Source organism: Gouania willdenowi, unplaced genomic scaffold (assembly GCF_900634775.1).
Source record: "Gouania willdenowi unplaced genomic scaffold, fGouWil2.1 scaffold_214_arrow_ctg1, whole genome shotgun sequence".
Taxonomy (NCBI): Eukaryota; Metazoa; Chordata; class Actinopteri; order Blenniiformes; family Gobiesocidae; genus Gouania; species Gouania willdenowi.
In genome coordinates this window covers 1-18337 of record NW_021144968.1, presented here as the reverse complement: position 1 = coordinate 18337, position 18337 = coordinate 1, and the positions used below count along the sequence as shown (strand labels likewise).

At 37.7% G+C, this 18337-nt stretch overlaps 1 protein-coding gene across 2 annotated transcripts; it reads left to right on the top strand.

Moving 5' to 3' along the window:
- The first annotated feature begins 382 nt into the window (after positions 1-382).
- Positions 383-12166, top strand: LOC114458924 (uncharacterized). 2 transcript variants are annotated; one of them, XM_028441305.1, is made up of 7 exons: positions 383-504; positions 722-819; positions 1301-1493; positions 3816-3895; positions 8895-9032; positions 9163-9270; positions 10901-12166. In XM_028441305.1, the coding sequence occupies exons 1-7, from the start codon at positions 391-393 to the stop codon at positions 11700-11702; spliced, it is 1533 nt and encodes a 510-aa protein (XP_028297106.1). In that variant the 5' UTR covers positions 383-390; the 3' UTR covers positions 11703-12166. The 2 variants fall into 2 exon arrangements, with proteins under 2 accessions (XP_028297106.1, XP_028297105.1); XM_028441304.1 differs by having other exon boundaries at positions 387-504; positions 10898-12163.
- The last annotated feature ends 6171 nt before the right edge of the window (positions 12167-18337 follow it).

Here is an 18337-nt window from a genome sequence, read left to right as displayed (position 1 = left end):
AGAAGAAAAAAAATGAATGACATAAAATCTAAAATAGTATCATATATTTTCCAGTAACAACAATAACGTACCAGGGATCTAAACATAACTTAAATTATTTTGATATAAATTGCTCTAACAGATACAGTATACATAGTTTCAGTGCAAACTCATTTTTCATTATTTTCAGGGATTTGAGGAGCAAATTAAAGTCGTTTTTCCAAAATAAGAAAAAAAAAAGAAAGAAAGAAAGAAAAGGAAAAAAAAGCTTTTATTATGGAGAATTTGGCTGTTAATATTAAATCATTAACACCACAGTTTATTTTTGATCTTTAGAAAAGCCATTTGAATACAATCAACCGTTAGTGGGATAAAGTGAGTTTATTCCAAAGAAGAAGAATTGAACAGCAGATGGCAGCAGCCATAGACATATGTGTAGAGCTAGGATTCTGCAACGTCATCACCGGCGGCCATCTTGACTCGGGAAGCTTTGTGACGGTGTGTGTGTGTGTAACCAGAGTGAAGGTGAGTGATCTACAGAAACACTTTGATGTCGCTAAATATTGACGCTTGCTTTCATACAAACGTTATTAACGTGACTATTATTCTGGATGTTTGCACATGTTAAAATTGAAGCTTTTCTCTTCAAAAAACGACTTAATCATGCAGCATAGTTGTTTAAAGCAGATGTAACTTGTTAAAAAAGTTTGTTATTTAACATCTTATGTTATGATTCTTACAGGAAATTACTGAAGTGAAGATGCCAGACTTTTGTGCAGCTTATGGATGCTCTAATCACCGTAGTGTGGAAACCAGAGCACGTGGGATCACCTTTCACATGTAAGATATTATAATATGACTATATTTAGGATAATCATTAGTTACTTAGTGGAAGAATGTACAATACATTTCCTGTTACTAAGGACAGCGGGGCTGACATAAATGCATTTAAAGCTTGTTGTTGACACAAGTCTTTTTAGAATATGTTTGTTTACACAATCACTGACACATTTTTATAACTATTTTATTCAATTCAGTGCATTTATTGTCATTATACAAAGTATAACGAGATTTAGGAGCTTTTCCTATATTCAGTGCAGAACATGTTAAAAGAGTACAAGCATTACAGTTAGTAAAAAAAATAAATACAAGTTCATTAACAATGTGGTTATTCTTAAAGTACATACATACTGTACAATTACCCTAAAAATGATCATTTAGGTGTATATAGGTGTGTCCTTACCCTTAATGTAAAAGGAAATGATGATTGAAGATGTTGACAATAACTTATGTATCTGGATACATTTCTCACGTTTTTAAGGTTTCCCAAAACCAAAGAGAGGAGGAGGAAGTGGGAACTTGCCCTAAGAAGGAAGGATTTTTCTGCCAATAACAGGACAATGATCTGCAGCGAACACTTCAGAAGGGAGGAATTCGACAGGACGGGGCAGACTGTCCGACTTAAAGAGGGTGTTGTTCCATCCATATTCAACTTTCCAGCTCATCTTCAAAGGGTATATTATATCAGTGATATTCCTATTATAAAAGCGTACATACATGTTGCTATTCTGTACTTGGAGTTTTCACTCATATATAGATTTGACATAAATATCTTGTGTGTGTACATATTCATTGCACTTGTCTGAAGTCCAATGGAGAAATAAGTAGGTGACCAGAAGTGTAAAATAATTATCCATAAGTGCAGTGTTTTAACGACATATATACTGTATAACAAACCAAACAGTTTGAAAATCAGTAGAAATTTGAGCTGAAAGTTATTGTTGTTTAAAAAGTACATGCATCACTACTACACAATGTTATGGGTGAGCGAGCTGACCAAGATGGCCGCCAGTGAGAACGTGCAACTCCATTGACCGGCAGCGTGGACGAGACATCTGAATATTCCTCCAATCTCCTTTCATATACACTTTTCCTTAACCCTATGGATGACGTGGTTAAGGAAAGGTGTTAGGAGACTTTCTAAAGAAGTTCGGGAAAGACCATCACGTTGTTCAGACACACTTCCACTAGGTCAGTGTTTCTCAAATGGGGGTACGTGTACCCCTAGGGGGTACATGATGGCACTAGAGGGGGTAGTTGAGAGAGACAGAAAGGGCAAAATTAACAAATAAAAGCATGAAAAATATGTGGTTTGATAATGTATAACTTTAGTTAAAAATTATAATAATACTAGATATTACCAGCAACTCACAAAATGACAACAAAGAAACACTAAATGATAGAAAACTACACAAAATAACAGAGACAACTAAAGGACATAAGTAACACACACACTGTGAGAATCATTTAAATAATACCAACAACACATAAAATAAGAGAAAAATATATTTAAATTAAAAAGAACAAACAACAACAAAATACACTAATTGACACAAAAAAGAGACAAAATGATGATTGAAAATATTTTAATTAAAACATGAAGTGAAAATACGAGGGTCTTGATCTGACATCAGGAGGGAGATGATGACCATAAATGATCAAAACTAAAATAAAACTAATCAGGAGGCATTAAATACTGTTTATTTCCACTTATTTACAAAATATGATTCTTTAGAATGTGTGTTATCACTCATTCATTCCATCATTATGATCTAATGTTCAAATTATTATATATTATTATAATTCTAAGCAAAATGTTGGAATCGGACAAAGGGGGTACTTGTATTCAAAAGTAAGAGAAAGGGAGCACATTTTAACACTTTCCCCTGTGCCTCTAACCACTGATATAATGTCAAACATCACAAGGTTTCAATGTAAATCAAAGGTAAAGAGGTTTCCAGGCTACGAGAAACTAAAGTCACATTGACTCACCTTTCACTCACAAATCAACATTAATCCAAAATAAGTAGGATTTTATTAAATAGTTCTATTTATGCCAGATATAGGCTTACATAATGTTGTAGACATACACATGTAGAACCACACTAAGCATTCCTAGGTGAATGAAATATGTTAAATAAAATATAATGTTGATTAAAATGTCTGTGATTCATTTTTCTAGAACCTCAGAGTGTCTGTTTACAGTCTTTGTGAGTTTCTGTGAACACACTGATGAGTGGGTCCCTTTAAATGTTGTCGCCACAATGAATTGTGGGTCATCAATATGTGGTCTCCTTTGGAAAAGGATGTATCAGTGTTTCCTAGGCTTAAGGAGATTATAAAGGAAGCATTGAGCCTCCTTCCCTTAGCTTTTAGAGAATTGGAACACTCCTTATCATGACCACCACTTAAACACTTCCAAGGTTAAGGAAAAGTGGATAGGAAAGGAGATAGGAGGGACTATTCAGATGCACCCCTGGCCTTTATTATAGATATCTATGGTGATAACTGCCATTGAGGAACGTTCATGTGCAGTAAAACGTTGCACGGTACTAACGTCATCACGTTTTGTGCACCTATTGAGTTGTGTATGTGCCCGTGCGCGGCCAACCGTGCCCGTTTGGCGCGTTGCTTGACCCACCTCTACTAGTGGGACCATGGAGCCGTTAGTACACCCTTAGAAAAGCCTTTCATCCACTGATGGATGATGTGATCAGGTTGGTTTAGCTGAGGAAGAGGAGGCATCAGTCGTACTAATGTGGTTTGTTCAAATGAAATGAATCATCCAGGTTTCCTTCACTGTGGTTAATGGTCCACATGTAGATACAATCCAGCATCTCAACACGTTTGTTTCTCTCTTCAAACTAATTCTGCTGAAGGACAAACACACATTCATTTGAGGTTTTAAAAAGTCTTCTAAACATTTAATCCTAACGTTGGATGAAGGTCAAACACTGAGGTTGGATTAGAAATAACACTGTTTCCTTTCTCTGCAGATGCCGAGACATTGTTCTGTCGGCGGCTGCAGTTCCAGGGACAACCGTGAGACTCGTGAGGCTGGAATCACGTTTCATAGGTAAGAAGTTAATAAGGACCATGGAGTGGGCTACAAGTGTTTGTGTGAAGGGCAACGAGCACATGTTCAGAGTTCTTCTGTGAGGTTCTGGTTTGTTATTCCTGGGTTAGTTTGAGGGTCTCGTCTGTTACACCTGAGGTGTATTCCAGAAAGGTCAACATACCCTGCGATGGGTCAATCAACTCTTGAGTAGTTATGTGCATGTGCACAATAAAAAGCCATCATCAATGGAACAAAGATAACACGAACAATCATGGCAACCACCAACGGCAAATTCACAGTCAAACTATTACACAGATTAACACTTAATTAAGTCATAAACAGTAAATATATGTAACAGAACGAATGTCAATGTAAAACAAACACACATACCTCGCTGGCTGCATAAAACCAAGAGGGAGAGAATCGTGCACAAAACGATGTAACGTTCCAGGTATTTCAGGTACTTAACAAACCTTTTAACTTACAGAAAAACATACTTTAACTTGTACTTGTTCAAAAAAGGAGAAGGAAAAACATCGCTGAACAAAACAACACGAGGACATCATTTTGATCCGTTTTCCATTCCTGAGTGTTACATTCTAATGTGTCCCTGTGCAACAGGTGCGAGTAAGGTCACGTGTCATGTGTTTCTCAACATAGATAAATCTATATTCATGAAATCAAATCTCTTAAACAATATGTGTGAACAAACAAATAAAATCATCACAACATAAATTACATTTATGGCAATTAAAATGATCTCTGCGTGTGTGTATCACTGCAAACAGATCCAGATTTGATGAATCGCATTGCTCCCCGTTTAAATGTATTTGCATTTTATCTTCCCATAGTTTTGCTCCCCCTGGGAGATCCGTCTACTATGCATATTAATTAGGGGGAAACGCGTTAAATGAATTGATGGCGCATTGGGAAGCGCAGCGGCGGTGCACTCCTGATTCCCTGGGCTATGTACTCATTAGCGTGTGGTGTGATGTTTGCACACGTTTTAACACTAATAAACCTTTAGTGAATCCGCCCCAGAGAGGGAGGGGCTGTTCTCAGGGCAGAGTAGGAGGAACTAAATCCATGAACTTCACAGGAGGAGATCAATGCTACACCTCTATTACTACTCACCTGCACCTGAAGCGTCTGCAGTGTTGGAGCTGCTCCCTCTCATTTAAATGTGATGTTTAGTGTTGAGTTCAACAAACTATTCATCAAACACTTACTAGTCTCATAAATTACATATTATTGAATTGTGAGAAACATCATCATCTTTTATCAAATACTGACAGGTGTTAAAAACTCACATGATCAGTGTGTGATCACATGTTTCAGTCTTTGTCTGTGATAAATTGACTAAATAACACCAACTTTTAAAATGTTCAAACCACAGAAACGTCTTAAACGTGTCCATCTTTTATTCTCACTGCTCAGTAACAGATGATGTCACATCCTGTTGGTCTCAGCAGTGGTTTCTATTGGCTGTTTAGTCAGAGTAAAAGCTGCAGCGCATGTGCCCTCACGTCTGGCTCCAGACTTGCTCTGATGTCACGGGCACGTGGGGCACGTAAAGCTTGTGAGACCCCAACAAGAGCAGCCGTCTGGGTCAGCCGCTGCAGAGGCTACATGGCCCCGTGCATGGCGGGAAACGCCCACCTGTCAGCGCAGAGATGACAGATAATTGGATCAGTTTAGTGACAAAAAGATATGAAACACCCAATTTAATTCTGGCACATCTCTGTATTACCATCATGTTTATCACATTTCATGGTACACACAACACAACAACAAAAAAGGCAAAATAAACTGAAGTGGACTTGGATAAATAACCCTGCAGCAAATGAAATACACACACAAAAAAAATATATATATATATACAGTAAATCATTATTGCACTGTGTGACTGGTGAGAAATGTTTGGTTTCAGCTTGTGATTTGGTCAAATATCTATCTGTCTATCTGTCTGTCTGTCTATCTATCTATCTATCTATCTATCTATCTATCTATCTATCTATCTATCTATCTATCTATCTATCTATCTATCTATCTATCTATCTATCTATCTATCTATCTATCTATCTATCTATCTATCTATTTGTCTATCTATCTATCTATCTATTTTTATTTTTATTTATTTATTTATTCAGTTTATTTCCGACATGATTACATTCACATTTTTTTTTTTTTTTTTGTACATGCCGAAAAAGGAGACGAGAGAAGCAGTTTGCTTATCTGGGTCCCGTCCCCTGTTTTACCATTGCAAATTTACATGGGTTTACATGTCTCTCTGGTCAAACATTCTTGCGTTGTTCTGAACAGTCCTTTCTTGTGTATTCTCATCTGTAGTCAGTGTTGTCTTGTTTTTATTCCTCTTCCTCTCTATCGTTGTTCGTGTTGGCCTTGTTCCCTGCCAGACGTTGTTAGAATTCCTCCAGTTCAAGAATAGTTCCTCTTTTGAAGGTGTTTGGAAGGTTTTTCCCTTTTCATCCATAATGTCACCACTCGGGAATGTCTCTTTTGGACACACAAGTTTGCTGCTTGTTTTGTCTCTACATGAAGGTTAATCCAGCTGTTGTTAGTTCTATTGGCAGTGTTGTATTTTCCACTGTTAGATTTAACTTGTATAAACACAATATTATATCTTAGTTCATAAGCAAGGTAGTAATTTCATTGTACAGGAAAACGTGTTTCTAACGGCACATATGACAATAAACACTTTGAATTTAAATTTAATGTAATCCTTAATCACCCCACCACCTAGCAATTGAAATGAATAAATGACAGACCTTTTTTACTTTTGGTTTCCACATTTAATTCAGTCTCCGTAAAATAATCACAGTGAGTTTTGTTTCCAGTGTTTATATAGATCTGGGTCCATATCCATGATTACCATCAGTAATGTTGTTGTTTAGGTGGATCCTTCGTATTTTCCCAAGTCTTCTATCGTTTTGATGAGGATTGGTTTTCCGTTCTCTTCTCCCAGTGGTGTGATGTAAATCCTGCAGTTCCTTGTCCACGTCTTTAGAATCTTTCCTCCTTTTTTTATTTGGCGTGCCTTCCATGCAATGCTTGCATTTTTTTTTGTCAGGCTTTCATTAATAAAAACCTTCGTTTCCTTCAGCTTTCTTCCTTGCTTCAGTAGTTCTCCTTTAAATTTCTTATTCGTGAAGGTTATTTTTACAGCTCTGTTATCATTTTTCTTTGGCAGGAGATGGCAGGAGTTGATGTTGTCAGGGTTCAGGACAATGTCCTTCGTCTCCAGGTAGTCAATGACCTGTTGTTCAATCGATTTTGTTTCTTCGTCACTCGCATAGCTCCTGGGTTTTATCTTTAGGCCTGTGATGATGACATCTTTCTCTCTTTCCTTTTGTTCCAGCTGTTCAACCCTGGCGTTCAACAATTTTATCTCTTCAGCATTTCTTTCATTCTTTTCTTTCAGTACCTTTGCTTCGCTTTGTAGGTTTTCCAGTGAGTTTTCCAGCGTCTTTTCCAACGACTTTATCTCTGCAGATAAGTTTCGTAGACCCTCGCGTATCATCTCCTTGACCTCTTCCAAACCCGAATTGGGTTCTGAAGGGCCTCCCTGCGGTTTTTTCACCATTTTCCTTCAGTCTTGGGCCCAATTTTTCAGGTTGTTCAGCTGTAGCCAGCTATTTGTCTATCTATCTATTTGTCTATCTATCTATCTATCTATCTATCTATTTGTCTATCTATCTATCTATTTGTCTATCTATCTATCTATCTATCTATCTATCTATCTATCTATCTATTTGTCTATCTATCTATCTATCTATCTATCTATCTATCTATTTGTCTATCTATCTATCTATCTATCTATCTATCTATTTGTCTATCTATCTATCTATTTGTCTATCTATCTATCTATCTATCTATCTATCTATCTATCTATCTATCTATCTATTTGTCTATCTATCTATCTATCTATCTATCTATCTATCTATTTGTCTATCTATCTATCTATTTGTCTATCTATCTATCTATCTATCTATCTATCTATCTATTTGTCTATCTATCTATCTATCTATCTATCTATCTATTTGTCTATCTATCTATCTATCTATCTATCTATCTATCTATTTGTCTATCTATCTATCTATCTATCTATCTATCTATCTATCTATCTATCTATCTATCTATCTATTTGTCTATCTATCTATCTATCTATCTGTCTATCTATCATATACGATAATGATTATTATCATTGTTATAGTAATACAAAGTTCCTCAAAGTAGTGCCATGATTTTGTATAATTCCCATATACCACACCAGACCTTCTCCATTCATACCATAATGCTTTGTTGTTCAACTTTTGTGGAACTTCCTGACAAGTTTTCACTTGCATTTCAAGAGAGTAATGTTGGATTTATAATAAAGCCTCACTCTGTAGCCTATATTCTACATAATTCCAAACATCAGATCAGTGACTTTAGGTTGCCTGATAGAAGGGTATGTAAATAGTGACTAATATCAAGCCCTGATGATCATGATCTCCTGTGTAGAGATAGTAGTCTACATCTTCCATTTCAATCCTTCCTCGAGGACGTAAGCAAACGCGACTTCAGCCATCGTGTTGTAGACAAAGTAGTCTGAGTTTTGCCCGTCTACTCTCACCAATCATCCAGACATGCCGCAGCCGCATCTCGAATGAGCCTGGTGTCAGCTGATTGGCTGAGCTGGGGTGCTCCAAGCTGAGAAGAGTTTGATGCAATAAATAAAGGGGCGTGGTCACGGACGGCTTGGGTAAACCAGGTTTAAACCGTAGGCCTGGCTCTACTATGAAATACCCCCCCCGGTGTTTTTCACGTGTAAAGAACAGACTGGATGTTTCTATCTCTGTGATGTCACAGATCATTTTATATATCTACTATGAGTAAGGCTTTAGCTTTAACAAGCTTTGTGAAATCTAAAGTGTCTTCAGAGGAACTACCTCCTGTCTTGTGATGAGATGGTTCCAGTTTCCTCCAGCCTGTCGTTGACCCTGTGTGTGAACAGGTTACCTAAAGGAGCCACGAGACGACACCTGTGGATCAGTAACGCTCGTCGACCCAAGTCCTGGGATCCTAAGACGGACTTTGTCTACTTCTGCTCCAAACATTTCACCCCACAGAGCTTTGAGTTGACTGGTTGTAGGTCAGTGTGTGTGTGTCTATGTGTGTGTGTGTGTGTGTGTGTGTGTCCTGTTCCTAATAAACCATGTGTTCCTCACAGTGGAATAAACCATGTGTTCCTCACAGTGGAATAAACCATGTGTTCCTCACAGTGGGGTGAGGAGACTGAAGGAAGAGGCTGTTCCCACCATGTTTGAGACCTCTACAGGAGCTAAACACAGAACATCAGCACGACAGAAAGGAGTGGAGAGTTCTGTGAGGTGAGCCAACACTAACTCTCATTCTACACAACATATTATATTTATATATAATAGGGCTTTTTTGCACACCCTTAGCTTTACTTCACTAAATTTGGCCTCAAAATGCAGGAAATAGTGTTTTTATAAATGTACTGAGTGATCCCCTTTAGGGGTGTGCCTTCTAAGGAACCTCACGATTCGATTTGATTTTGATTCAGGGTGCTACGATTCGATTAATCAACGATTATCACAATTTTTTTATGCATCTTTTTTTTCTTTTCATCACTTTGTGGCTACAAGGTACTGTATATGTGTCGGTATCCATGAATTAAAGTAACCAAATGTATCACTGTTATCTTTATTTATATCAAATCACCAAATCCAACAGTAATTATAATACAAAATAAATAATTATATATGAAAATAACTACAATACTAGCTTGTTCAACTAATTAATCTGATCTAACACAAAAGCTTATTCAGTAACAATAAATAACCAACTTCCAAACAAAACTTAAATGAGCATCATAAATCCCTCAAGAAACCAAACATTTTGCTGTGCACAATCAAATAAGCTTTAAAAACATATAAAACAAAAGTTACGTATGTAACTACGGTTCTATGAATCCTGGATGACTGACAGAGGCGGTGCTTAAAGCACTGGATGTTCTGTTTTGCAAATGGGCAGGTTGAGGAATTATATCAACAAAGTCACCTGTGACCCCTGGATGACCTGCAGAGTCTATATCTACCGGTGTCATCAAGTGATCTGTTCCTGCAAAAATCTTCTCACGAGGACACAAGGATCCTGAGTGACAGGATGCTCTGGTGGTCATCTAGGGTTCATAGAACCAAGGCCTGAAGCTGTTGACTGAGCTCTGAGTTCCTTTCAGAAACTGCTTGACCAGATAATGTGATCCCACTGACTGGCCATCCTTTACATGACTGGTCGAGATAGCAGCCAACCACACTCTGAGGGTGGAAGTCGCCCTGTTTTTGTCAAAAATGGACTGCAGGAACGCAGTATTGTCACCACTGAACAAGTCTGCAGTCACAGCACTGCACAAATAGTTTCCACCTGTTTATTACGGGTAAAGAAAGTGACGTAGTCTACGCGCATGCGTTGAAAGGATCTGAAACAATCAGGCCTGCTAAAGGATTGGGCACTGACAGACATCGCCGTGGAGGACATACGCCCAACGAGGACGCATCTTTCATTGATCTCACGCTCAGTAATTGTAGCATTAGTTAGCTGCTGCTATCGCCTCCTTCACCTGGTCCGCTCCTACAAGTGTTCGGGCGGCATACGAGACTTTAACTTTTCGTTTCGTGAGCAGCGGCCATGTTCGTGTCATTTAGTTATTATTAAAAATAATATGTTTTTGAACATTTATGAACTGTTATCGATTCGTCACGTGTCGAATCGCGAATAATCTAATAATTGATGTATTGGCACACTTCTAATCCCTCTACCATGTGAAAAACCCTGGTTAGTGTACTTAGTGCGGCTCATAGTGAGTGTTTATAATGATCACAGCATGTTTATTTATCATTCTAAATGATATAAATGTTCTTTATTCATTGTACCATAATAATAATAATAATAATAATAATAATACATGTGAACACTCTGACCTTTTGTCATCAGAAGACGTTCTTGTAGGATCCAAAGCAGAGATGGATCATCATCATCATCAGCTGTGAAGTGTGAGCCCCCCCCTAAGGAGGACACCAGTCCATCTAATGAATGTGATCAGGTCCCTGAGCCCGCCTCTTCTCCAGGGCCACGCCCCCTCTCCCCATCCCGCTACATGAGGCGCCTGCCCCCCCCTGCAGGCTTCCACCTGGCTAAGGAGCACAGCTACGCCCTGCTGAGTCCTGGTCTGTGGAGGAGACGCTACGACCATGTGGTGGACTCCTTAGAGAACGTTCTGAGGCAGCTCCACGCCGCCCGTAGGAGGGAGAGCCGCCTCAGGAGGAGCCTCATGCTGCTCAGGGACCAGCACGCAAAAGGACAAGCCCCGCCTCCTCACAAACACAAGGGGCGTGCACCCAGAGGAGGGGCGGGGCTTCATAGTCAGTCCTCTGAAGGTTCCTGTTCTCACTGTGGGGGGGGGCGTACACTCACTCCGCCCAACAGGGGGCGCTCACACCAGGTCCAGAGGTCTGCTAACACCTGGACCTGTGGAAGGACCCAGGTCCAGATAGTCAAGCTCACAGATGGAGGTCTGGGGGAGGAGGGGGGGACCATGGAGCAGGTCCTCCTAATACCAGAGTCAATGTTAGAGGAGCTCCTCCTGGAACCAGAGTCACTGTGTGGGGTCCATCACGTCAACAGCACAGAACTAGAAACCAGTGGACCTCAGAACCAGAACCAGAGGAGCAGGGAGGGGAGAGACACTGAAGAAACATCTGGAAGACTTTCAGCTGCAGCTCAGCACACACTTCACTGACTGACACCCCCTGGTCCTCCTGGATCTGTTGGTCCTCCTGGATCTGTTGGTCCTCCTGGATCTGTTGGTCCTCCTGGATCTGTTAGATCAGTGATGAGGAGATGAGACTAAACTGTGAGTGAAGCCTGCAGTGGATCAATAAGTGTATATTGATCAAAGGTTGTTTTAATCCTTAATGAACTACAGGAAGGAAGTGAACATCTGGTCCATCTGTGTGAAGAACATCTCACCATCAGGGAGCTTCTCAACCTGTGGTTCTCAGCCTGTAAAGTAGACAAACACATTGTTTTTCACTCACTCCCACTATCTGTACAGTGTTAATAAACATATTTCATAATAAAACTTTTCTCTACTTCCTTTAAAGAGGACATATTATGTTAAATCCACTTTTTTAGCCCTTAAATGCATTTTGTTGTATATTTAGAGTGTTTAGAAGTACAGAAAAGTTCATATTAATCTCTTCAGATGCTCCGTAGATATCTTTATTTTCTGTTTTGCTCATATTTTTCAATCTGTTTCGATTTTTCTATTCTCTATTACGTTTTTTGAACTATTACATCACAGTATTTGCAGCAGAACTGCCAAATTAGTTCATCAACTCCAGGTCCAACACTTCGAGCAATCCACCATTTTTATTTCTGGCTTTTATTTTGTAGTCCAAGCTCCAGGATGCAGAAGTTACGAGAGGATAAGTCAAAATGTTGGGTTGTTGGATGTAGTGACCCACACACTTCATTACACCGTCTCCCAGCATCAGAACCTTTTCAAAGTGTCTGGTTGAGTTTTATTTTTTATAGAAATGTACCACATCTGTGGATAAGGTCATTTTTGTGTGTGTGAAGCACTTCAATGATGACTGCTTCATCAACCTCCACCAGTATAAAGAAGGATTTACAGAAAGACTTTGTCTGGTTGAGGGTTCAATTCCTTCTATCTTTGGAGACGATGAACAGAGCACTTCGGTAAGCTGTAAATAACGCTAAAAAGTGTGATGATAAGACGTCCCTGTCATTGTTTTGTTAGCATTAGCATTAGCACCGTCTTCATATGTTAGCGCTGTGTGCTCGTTTTAGATCCTTGATGATATGGCCTACGTGATTTAATTTAAGTCTAAAGTTTTCATTAGTCATTTCATTTTGACGTTTTTGTCTTTGAAAAGACTGTATTAAAATGCATTTCGTGACGTTAGCTTGGCGCTAGCGTTAGCTCGGTGCTTGTGTTAGCTCACTTGTTAGGGTTCTGCAGGTTCATCATCTTCATTTTCATCTCGTTCCACTGGGTCAGACTCTGGCTGGAACATGTAAGGCTGGATGGACAAGTCTAACGTTGTTGACATTTTGTAAATAACCTCTGAATAAAAAGTTTATGCTCCGCTACATAGCTGTATCTCTTCTATCAAACTACAAAAATGGCCGAGCAGGGTGGAGTTGAACCGAGTGTCACCTGAAGAGGGGGCGGGGTATGAAGTGTCTCATTTGCATTTAAAGAGACAGCACCAAAATGAGTTGCTCTCAGAAGCACATCAGAAAAGGGGAGAAAAGGGGTGGAGCTATAATAATGAGGAATTCAGACCCAAGCATTGCAGTTCTGCTTTATATAGACCACAACTGTATGATTTATATGTAAAAAGGAAGGATTTAAAACCATGATATGTCCCCTTTAAATAATCTTTCCTTTAAATAAAGATTTTAATATTTTAGGATAAATCTGTAAATCAGATGTATTGATTAGTCGTAAAATAATAGTAATTAATTTAATAATTTCTACTCATGTCTGTTAAGGTGCGTTCGCACCCAACGTGTCGCCCGTGATGAATCGCGCTTTTGAAGCTTGATTGCCTTTAAAGCATATATTGAATATCTGTAATATACTCATATATATTGTGTTTTTGAAGGTGGCTGGAATAACAACCTTAATGCCAGCCAGTTCAAGTACATCTTCAGAAAGCTGATGGCCCGGTGTGGAGTTGTTAAACCATGCAGAGGCAATGTGAGGAGATATTCTTTATTCGTCCCACAAACGGGAAATTTGCATTTCACTTACATTTTGTCTAACAAACATGAAAAGACAATCACATCTAACATAGGAGGCCAGGGCGGCGCCCCGTATCTTAGCTGAGTAGTGAAAAACATGAGGTAAGAAGAGGGGAAAAAGGCAAGTCCCAAATTGCGCTCCTTTAGTGAGGGGCACAATTAGGGATGAGGAAAAAATCTCCTCGGCACACACACAAGCCAATGAAAACACAATTACACCAAAATTTGAGGGCATAACACTTGTGGTCGGGTGAGGGGACTTGTGGAGGGGAGGATTGCAGCCACTGGGGGGCGCACACGTGCAGGGACCCTTCTGCTGCCACTACAAGGGAGGGAGGAGGGATGGGGGGGTAAAGAAGTTGTTGAAACATAATCCCGATCGCCTCATTCTGTACAGTTTAGCCCATCGCAGATGATATGAAACAACCGTGGGTAGAGCTGAGGCTGAGTTCAGAAACAAAGTTCCCAGGTGGTGGCGGTGTGGAGGAGGACGGAACGTCATTCAGCGCGAACATCCTGGAGAATAGATAAACCAACCTTGAACGGCTGGCTGTGGGGAGCCTAATGAAGATAAGGATTTGTTTTCGGCCAGCTGAGCACAATTCTCCGCTCAGCCTTGGGGTTCATCTCTCAAGCAGTAAATCCAATATGGTTGCCTTATCTCGAAAGCTGAGCAGTTAACTTCTCCAAGTTAGATTCCAAAGTAACATTTTGCTAACTTTTTAGTTTGTTTATCGCATGAGTCTGAGTGTTTTAGAGCCCTGCCCAATCCATCAGAGATGACTGACAGCCTTCCCAAAACAGCTGCCAACGTATTCTGGACTTTGCGATAGGTCAGAAAAACTGCCAGCTCCAATCATCAGCATACCTGTTATCATAATTCCAATCATGTAGATGTCTTCCACGTCCACAAACTTTACGTCCGGACACGCCGGCTCACCTCTGCCCGATTTTAAATCAATTACAAAAATTGATTTAAAATCGGCACCCAAAAAAAATCACGATTAATAGTAAAATCTATTTTTTTCACACTCCTAGGCGACACACAGTATGGCATAGACAGCTACCACCATATGTTATTAACATTGGTCGCGTCCCTGTTTTTTATGCTAATGCTACACCACATTGACAATGCTTAGCTTAGCAACATGTGACAGTAGCATAACAAAAGTCCTTTTTTTAAAAGACATTCTCTCTGCATACCTGTCAAGTATCCTGTTTTGGCCGGGAAACTCCCCAATTTTACCCCTCTTTCCCGCCATCTTCCCGTGTTAGTATTTTCCCATAAATATCCCGTATTTTAATGTAATAATAATTAAAAGATGCCTTATTAAACTGAACGCCATCACTAGCCTCGCGAGAACTGTCACCTGAGATGGTCTGAATGACAGTTCTCATGAGATTAGATTAAATTAGATTAGATTAGATTAGATTAGATTAGATTAGATTAGATTAGAATAGATTAGATTAGATTAGATTAGATTAGATTAGAATAGATTAGATTAGATTAGATTAGATTAGATTAGATTAGATTAGATTAGATTAGATGAGATTAGATGAGATTAGATGAGATGAGATTAAATTAGATTAGATTAGATTAGATTAGATTAGATTAGATTAGAATAGATTAGATTAGATTAGATTAGATTAGATGAGATGAGATGAGATGAGATTAAATTAGATTAGATTAGATTAGATTAGATTAGATTAGATTAGAATAGATTAGATTAGATTAGATTAGATTAGATTAGATTAGATTAGATGAGATTAGATGAGATTAGATGAGATGAGATTAAATTAGATTAGATTAGATTAGATTAGATTAGATTAGATTAGATTAGAATAGATTAGATTAGATTAGATTAGATTAGATTAGATGAGATGAGATGAGATGAGATGAGATGAGATGAGATGAGATGAGATTAAATTAGATTAGATTAGATTAGATTAGATTAGATTAGATTAGAATAGATTAGATTAGATTAGATTAGATTAGATTAGATTAGATGAGATTAGATGAGATTAGATGAGATGAGATTAAATTAGATTAGATTAGATTAGATTAGATTAGATTAGAATAGATTAGATTAGATTAGATTAGATTAGATTAGAATAGATTAGATTAGATTAGATTAGATTAGATTAGATTAGATTAGATTAGATTAGATGAGATTAGATGAGATTAGATGAGATGAGATTAAATTAGATTAGATTAGATTAGATTAGATTAAATTAGATTAGATTAGATTAGATTAGATTAGATTAGATTAGATTAGATTAGATGAGATTAAATTAGATTAGATTAGATTAGATTAGAACTCAGAACAGAGATGATGAATGAAGACGTTCTGGTGATAAAAACTAAGAACTGGTGTAAATACATTGTAAAATATAACATAGAGTTTATCTTCATAAAGACCATCAGGATGTGACACAGTTACACGTTCTGTTAGATTAATAACTGATATTTTAACGTCTACCACAGCAGAAGGAACCACGTAAGTCACCATGAAAAATCATCCAATCACAAGCTCCACAAATATACACTGTTTATAAAGTGTTAAATAATGTAAAGTCTGTAATAAATGTGTCTAATAAGTCATTAGTGAATATCAGAGAACCACATGAGTGAGTATGAGAAATTATAATAAAATATATAATAAATAAAATGTTAATTTATTAACATAACATGTCTAACTTAAGGACAAGCAATGTGAAATTAACAGTAAATATGTAACGTGTTGACTTGTATACAGTATAAACTGTAAGTATATTAAATAAACATGTGCACATTTATGTTTTTATTTAGGCTGTTTTATAATTTAGACAATATTGCATATATCAATATATTTATATGTATATATTATAGCTTATTTTGTATCAAAATACTAGTTTTATGAGTCGCTGCTTTTACTTCTCAGAATAACATGTAAATCTCAGTTAGATGATTAATGAGTGTGTTCTAACCCAGACCGTCTCCATAACAAACCATACTACAGAACTCACTCACACATGCTGTCCCTTACAGGTGAAAAAGCCAAAAGTGTCACATATTGATCAGCTGTTTGGTAATAAATGAGCCTGTGTAGCATTTTGAGTCAGTAAATTTAACCCATAATTGTCTTTCTGGTCAGACTATTTGAAATGAGATGATGGACATTTATATCATAAATCACCTTATTGAGAAAATATATTGAGATGAGTTTTGGTTCATATCACCAGCCCTGGTAAGAATGTTCACAGCATTTTAATGTTAATAAAGGTCGACCTACCAGATTATAATCACATTATTGTATTGACACGTGGAAATAAGACAAGTCTTAAAATATAAGGGATACTGGAGCTTGGTTGGGGTGGTGGACGACTCGTAGCGGACCCCTGAAAGTTTCCCTTATTTTCAAATCCAAAACTTGACAGGTATGTCTCTCTGTGCTGTGTGCCTTCTCTCTCTCTCTCTCTCTCTTTATTTTACCCCTATTTTTACTGTATTACATAATACAGTTTCTTCTGTTCTCGTTCTTCCATGTCATGTGTAATTGTTGTGTCAAGAGCAATGTTGATGTTGTGTTCCTAGGGGGAATAACTTGTGTGTGACACTGAGCGGGTCTAGGGCAGGTTACTGTAGCATGTATGTTATCAGTCACAATGTAAAATAAAAGTTCAACTTAGACACCATTTTGTGAACGGAACAGAATGAATGTAACTGAAATGTTTGTTCAACACTTTGTGTTTTTTACCTGTGAAAAGCACTTTATAAATAAAATGTACTGACTTACTTATTTAGTTAATACAGTTACAATCACCTTAATCCAGTTCCATGTGTTTTCATGTGTTGTGTTGATTCAATTCAATTCAACTTTATTTGTACAATGCAATTTACAACAAAGTCATCTCAATGCGCTTATCAAAATATAAAATTCATAATAAAAAAGAAAAAATCCAACAAGATCCACATGAACAAGCATTTAGCGACCGTGGGAAAAAACATTCCATAATATTAGTTTGGATTTGAATGTATTAGTATTTTGATAAGACTGTAAGGTTTTCTCCACCTTCTTCTCAGATCTTTTAATTGAACAGCTCCAAGGACAGATGACAAGACTCGTATAATTTCAATGAGTTTTATTCACAAGCCAAGTTTAGTAGACTAAACCCACACGTCTGCGTTCCTCCATGTCTGTGTCTATCTCTATACATCTGTGTCTCTGTCCGTGGCTACGTCTGTCTCTATTGGTCTGTTCAACAGTAAAAACCAAGTTATCTTCTTCCTTGGTATCCAGAGGTGTCACAAACATCATCAAACATCACATGCAGACAAACTCCTCACCTTGAGGTCATGAAAACAGTGTTCAAACCAAACATGTAGAGTTTCAGACACACATCTGGAGAGGGAATGTAAATGTATCAATAAAACAAAACTGTTTTTTGTTTATTTATTAGTTATTTACTTTTTCATTTAATTGATTATTTAAATATTAGTTTGCTTGTTCACTATTTATTTAATTTCATTCATTTTTATATTTATGTGTGTGTTTACTTTCATTTATTCATTTAATTTATTTTTAGCCTACATTCTAGTTGTAAAAGTATTGAAAATATCTT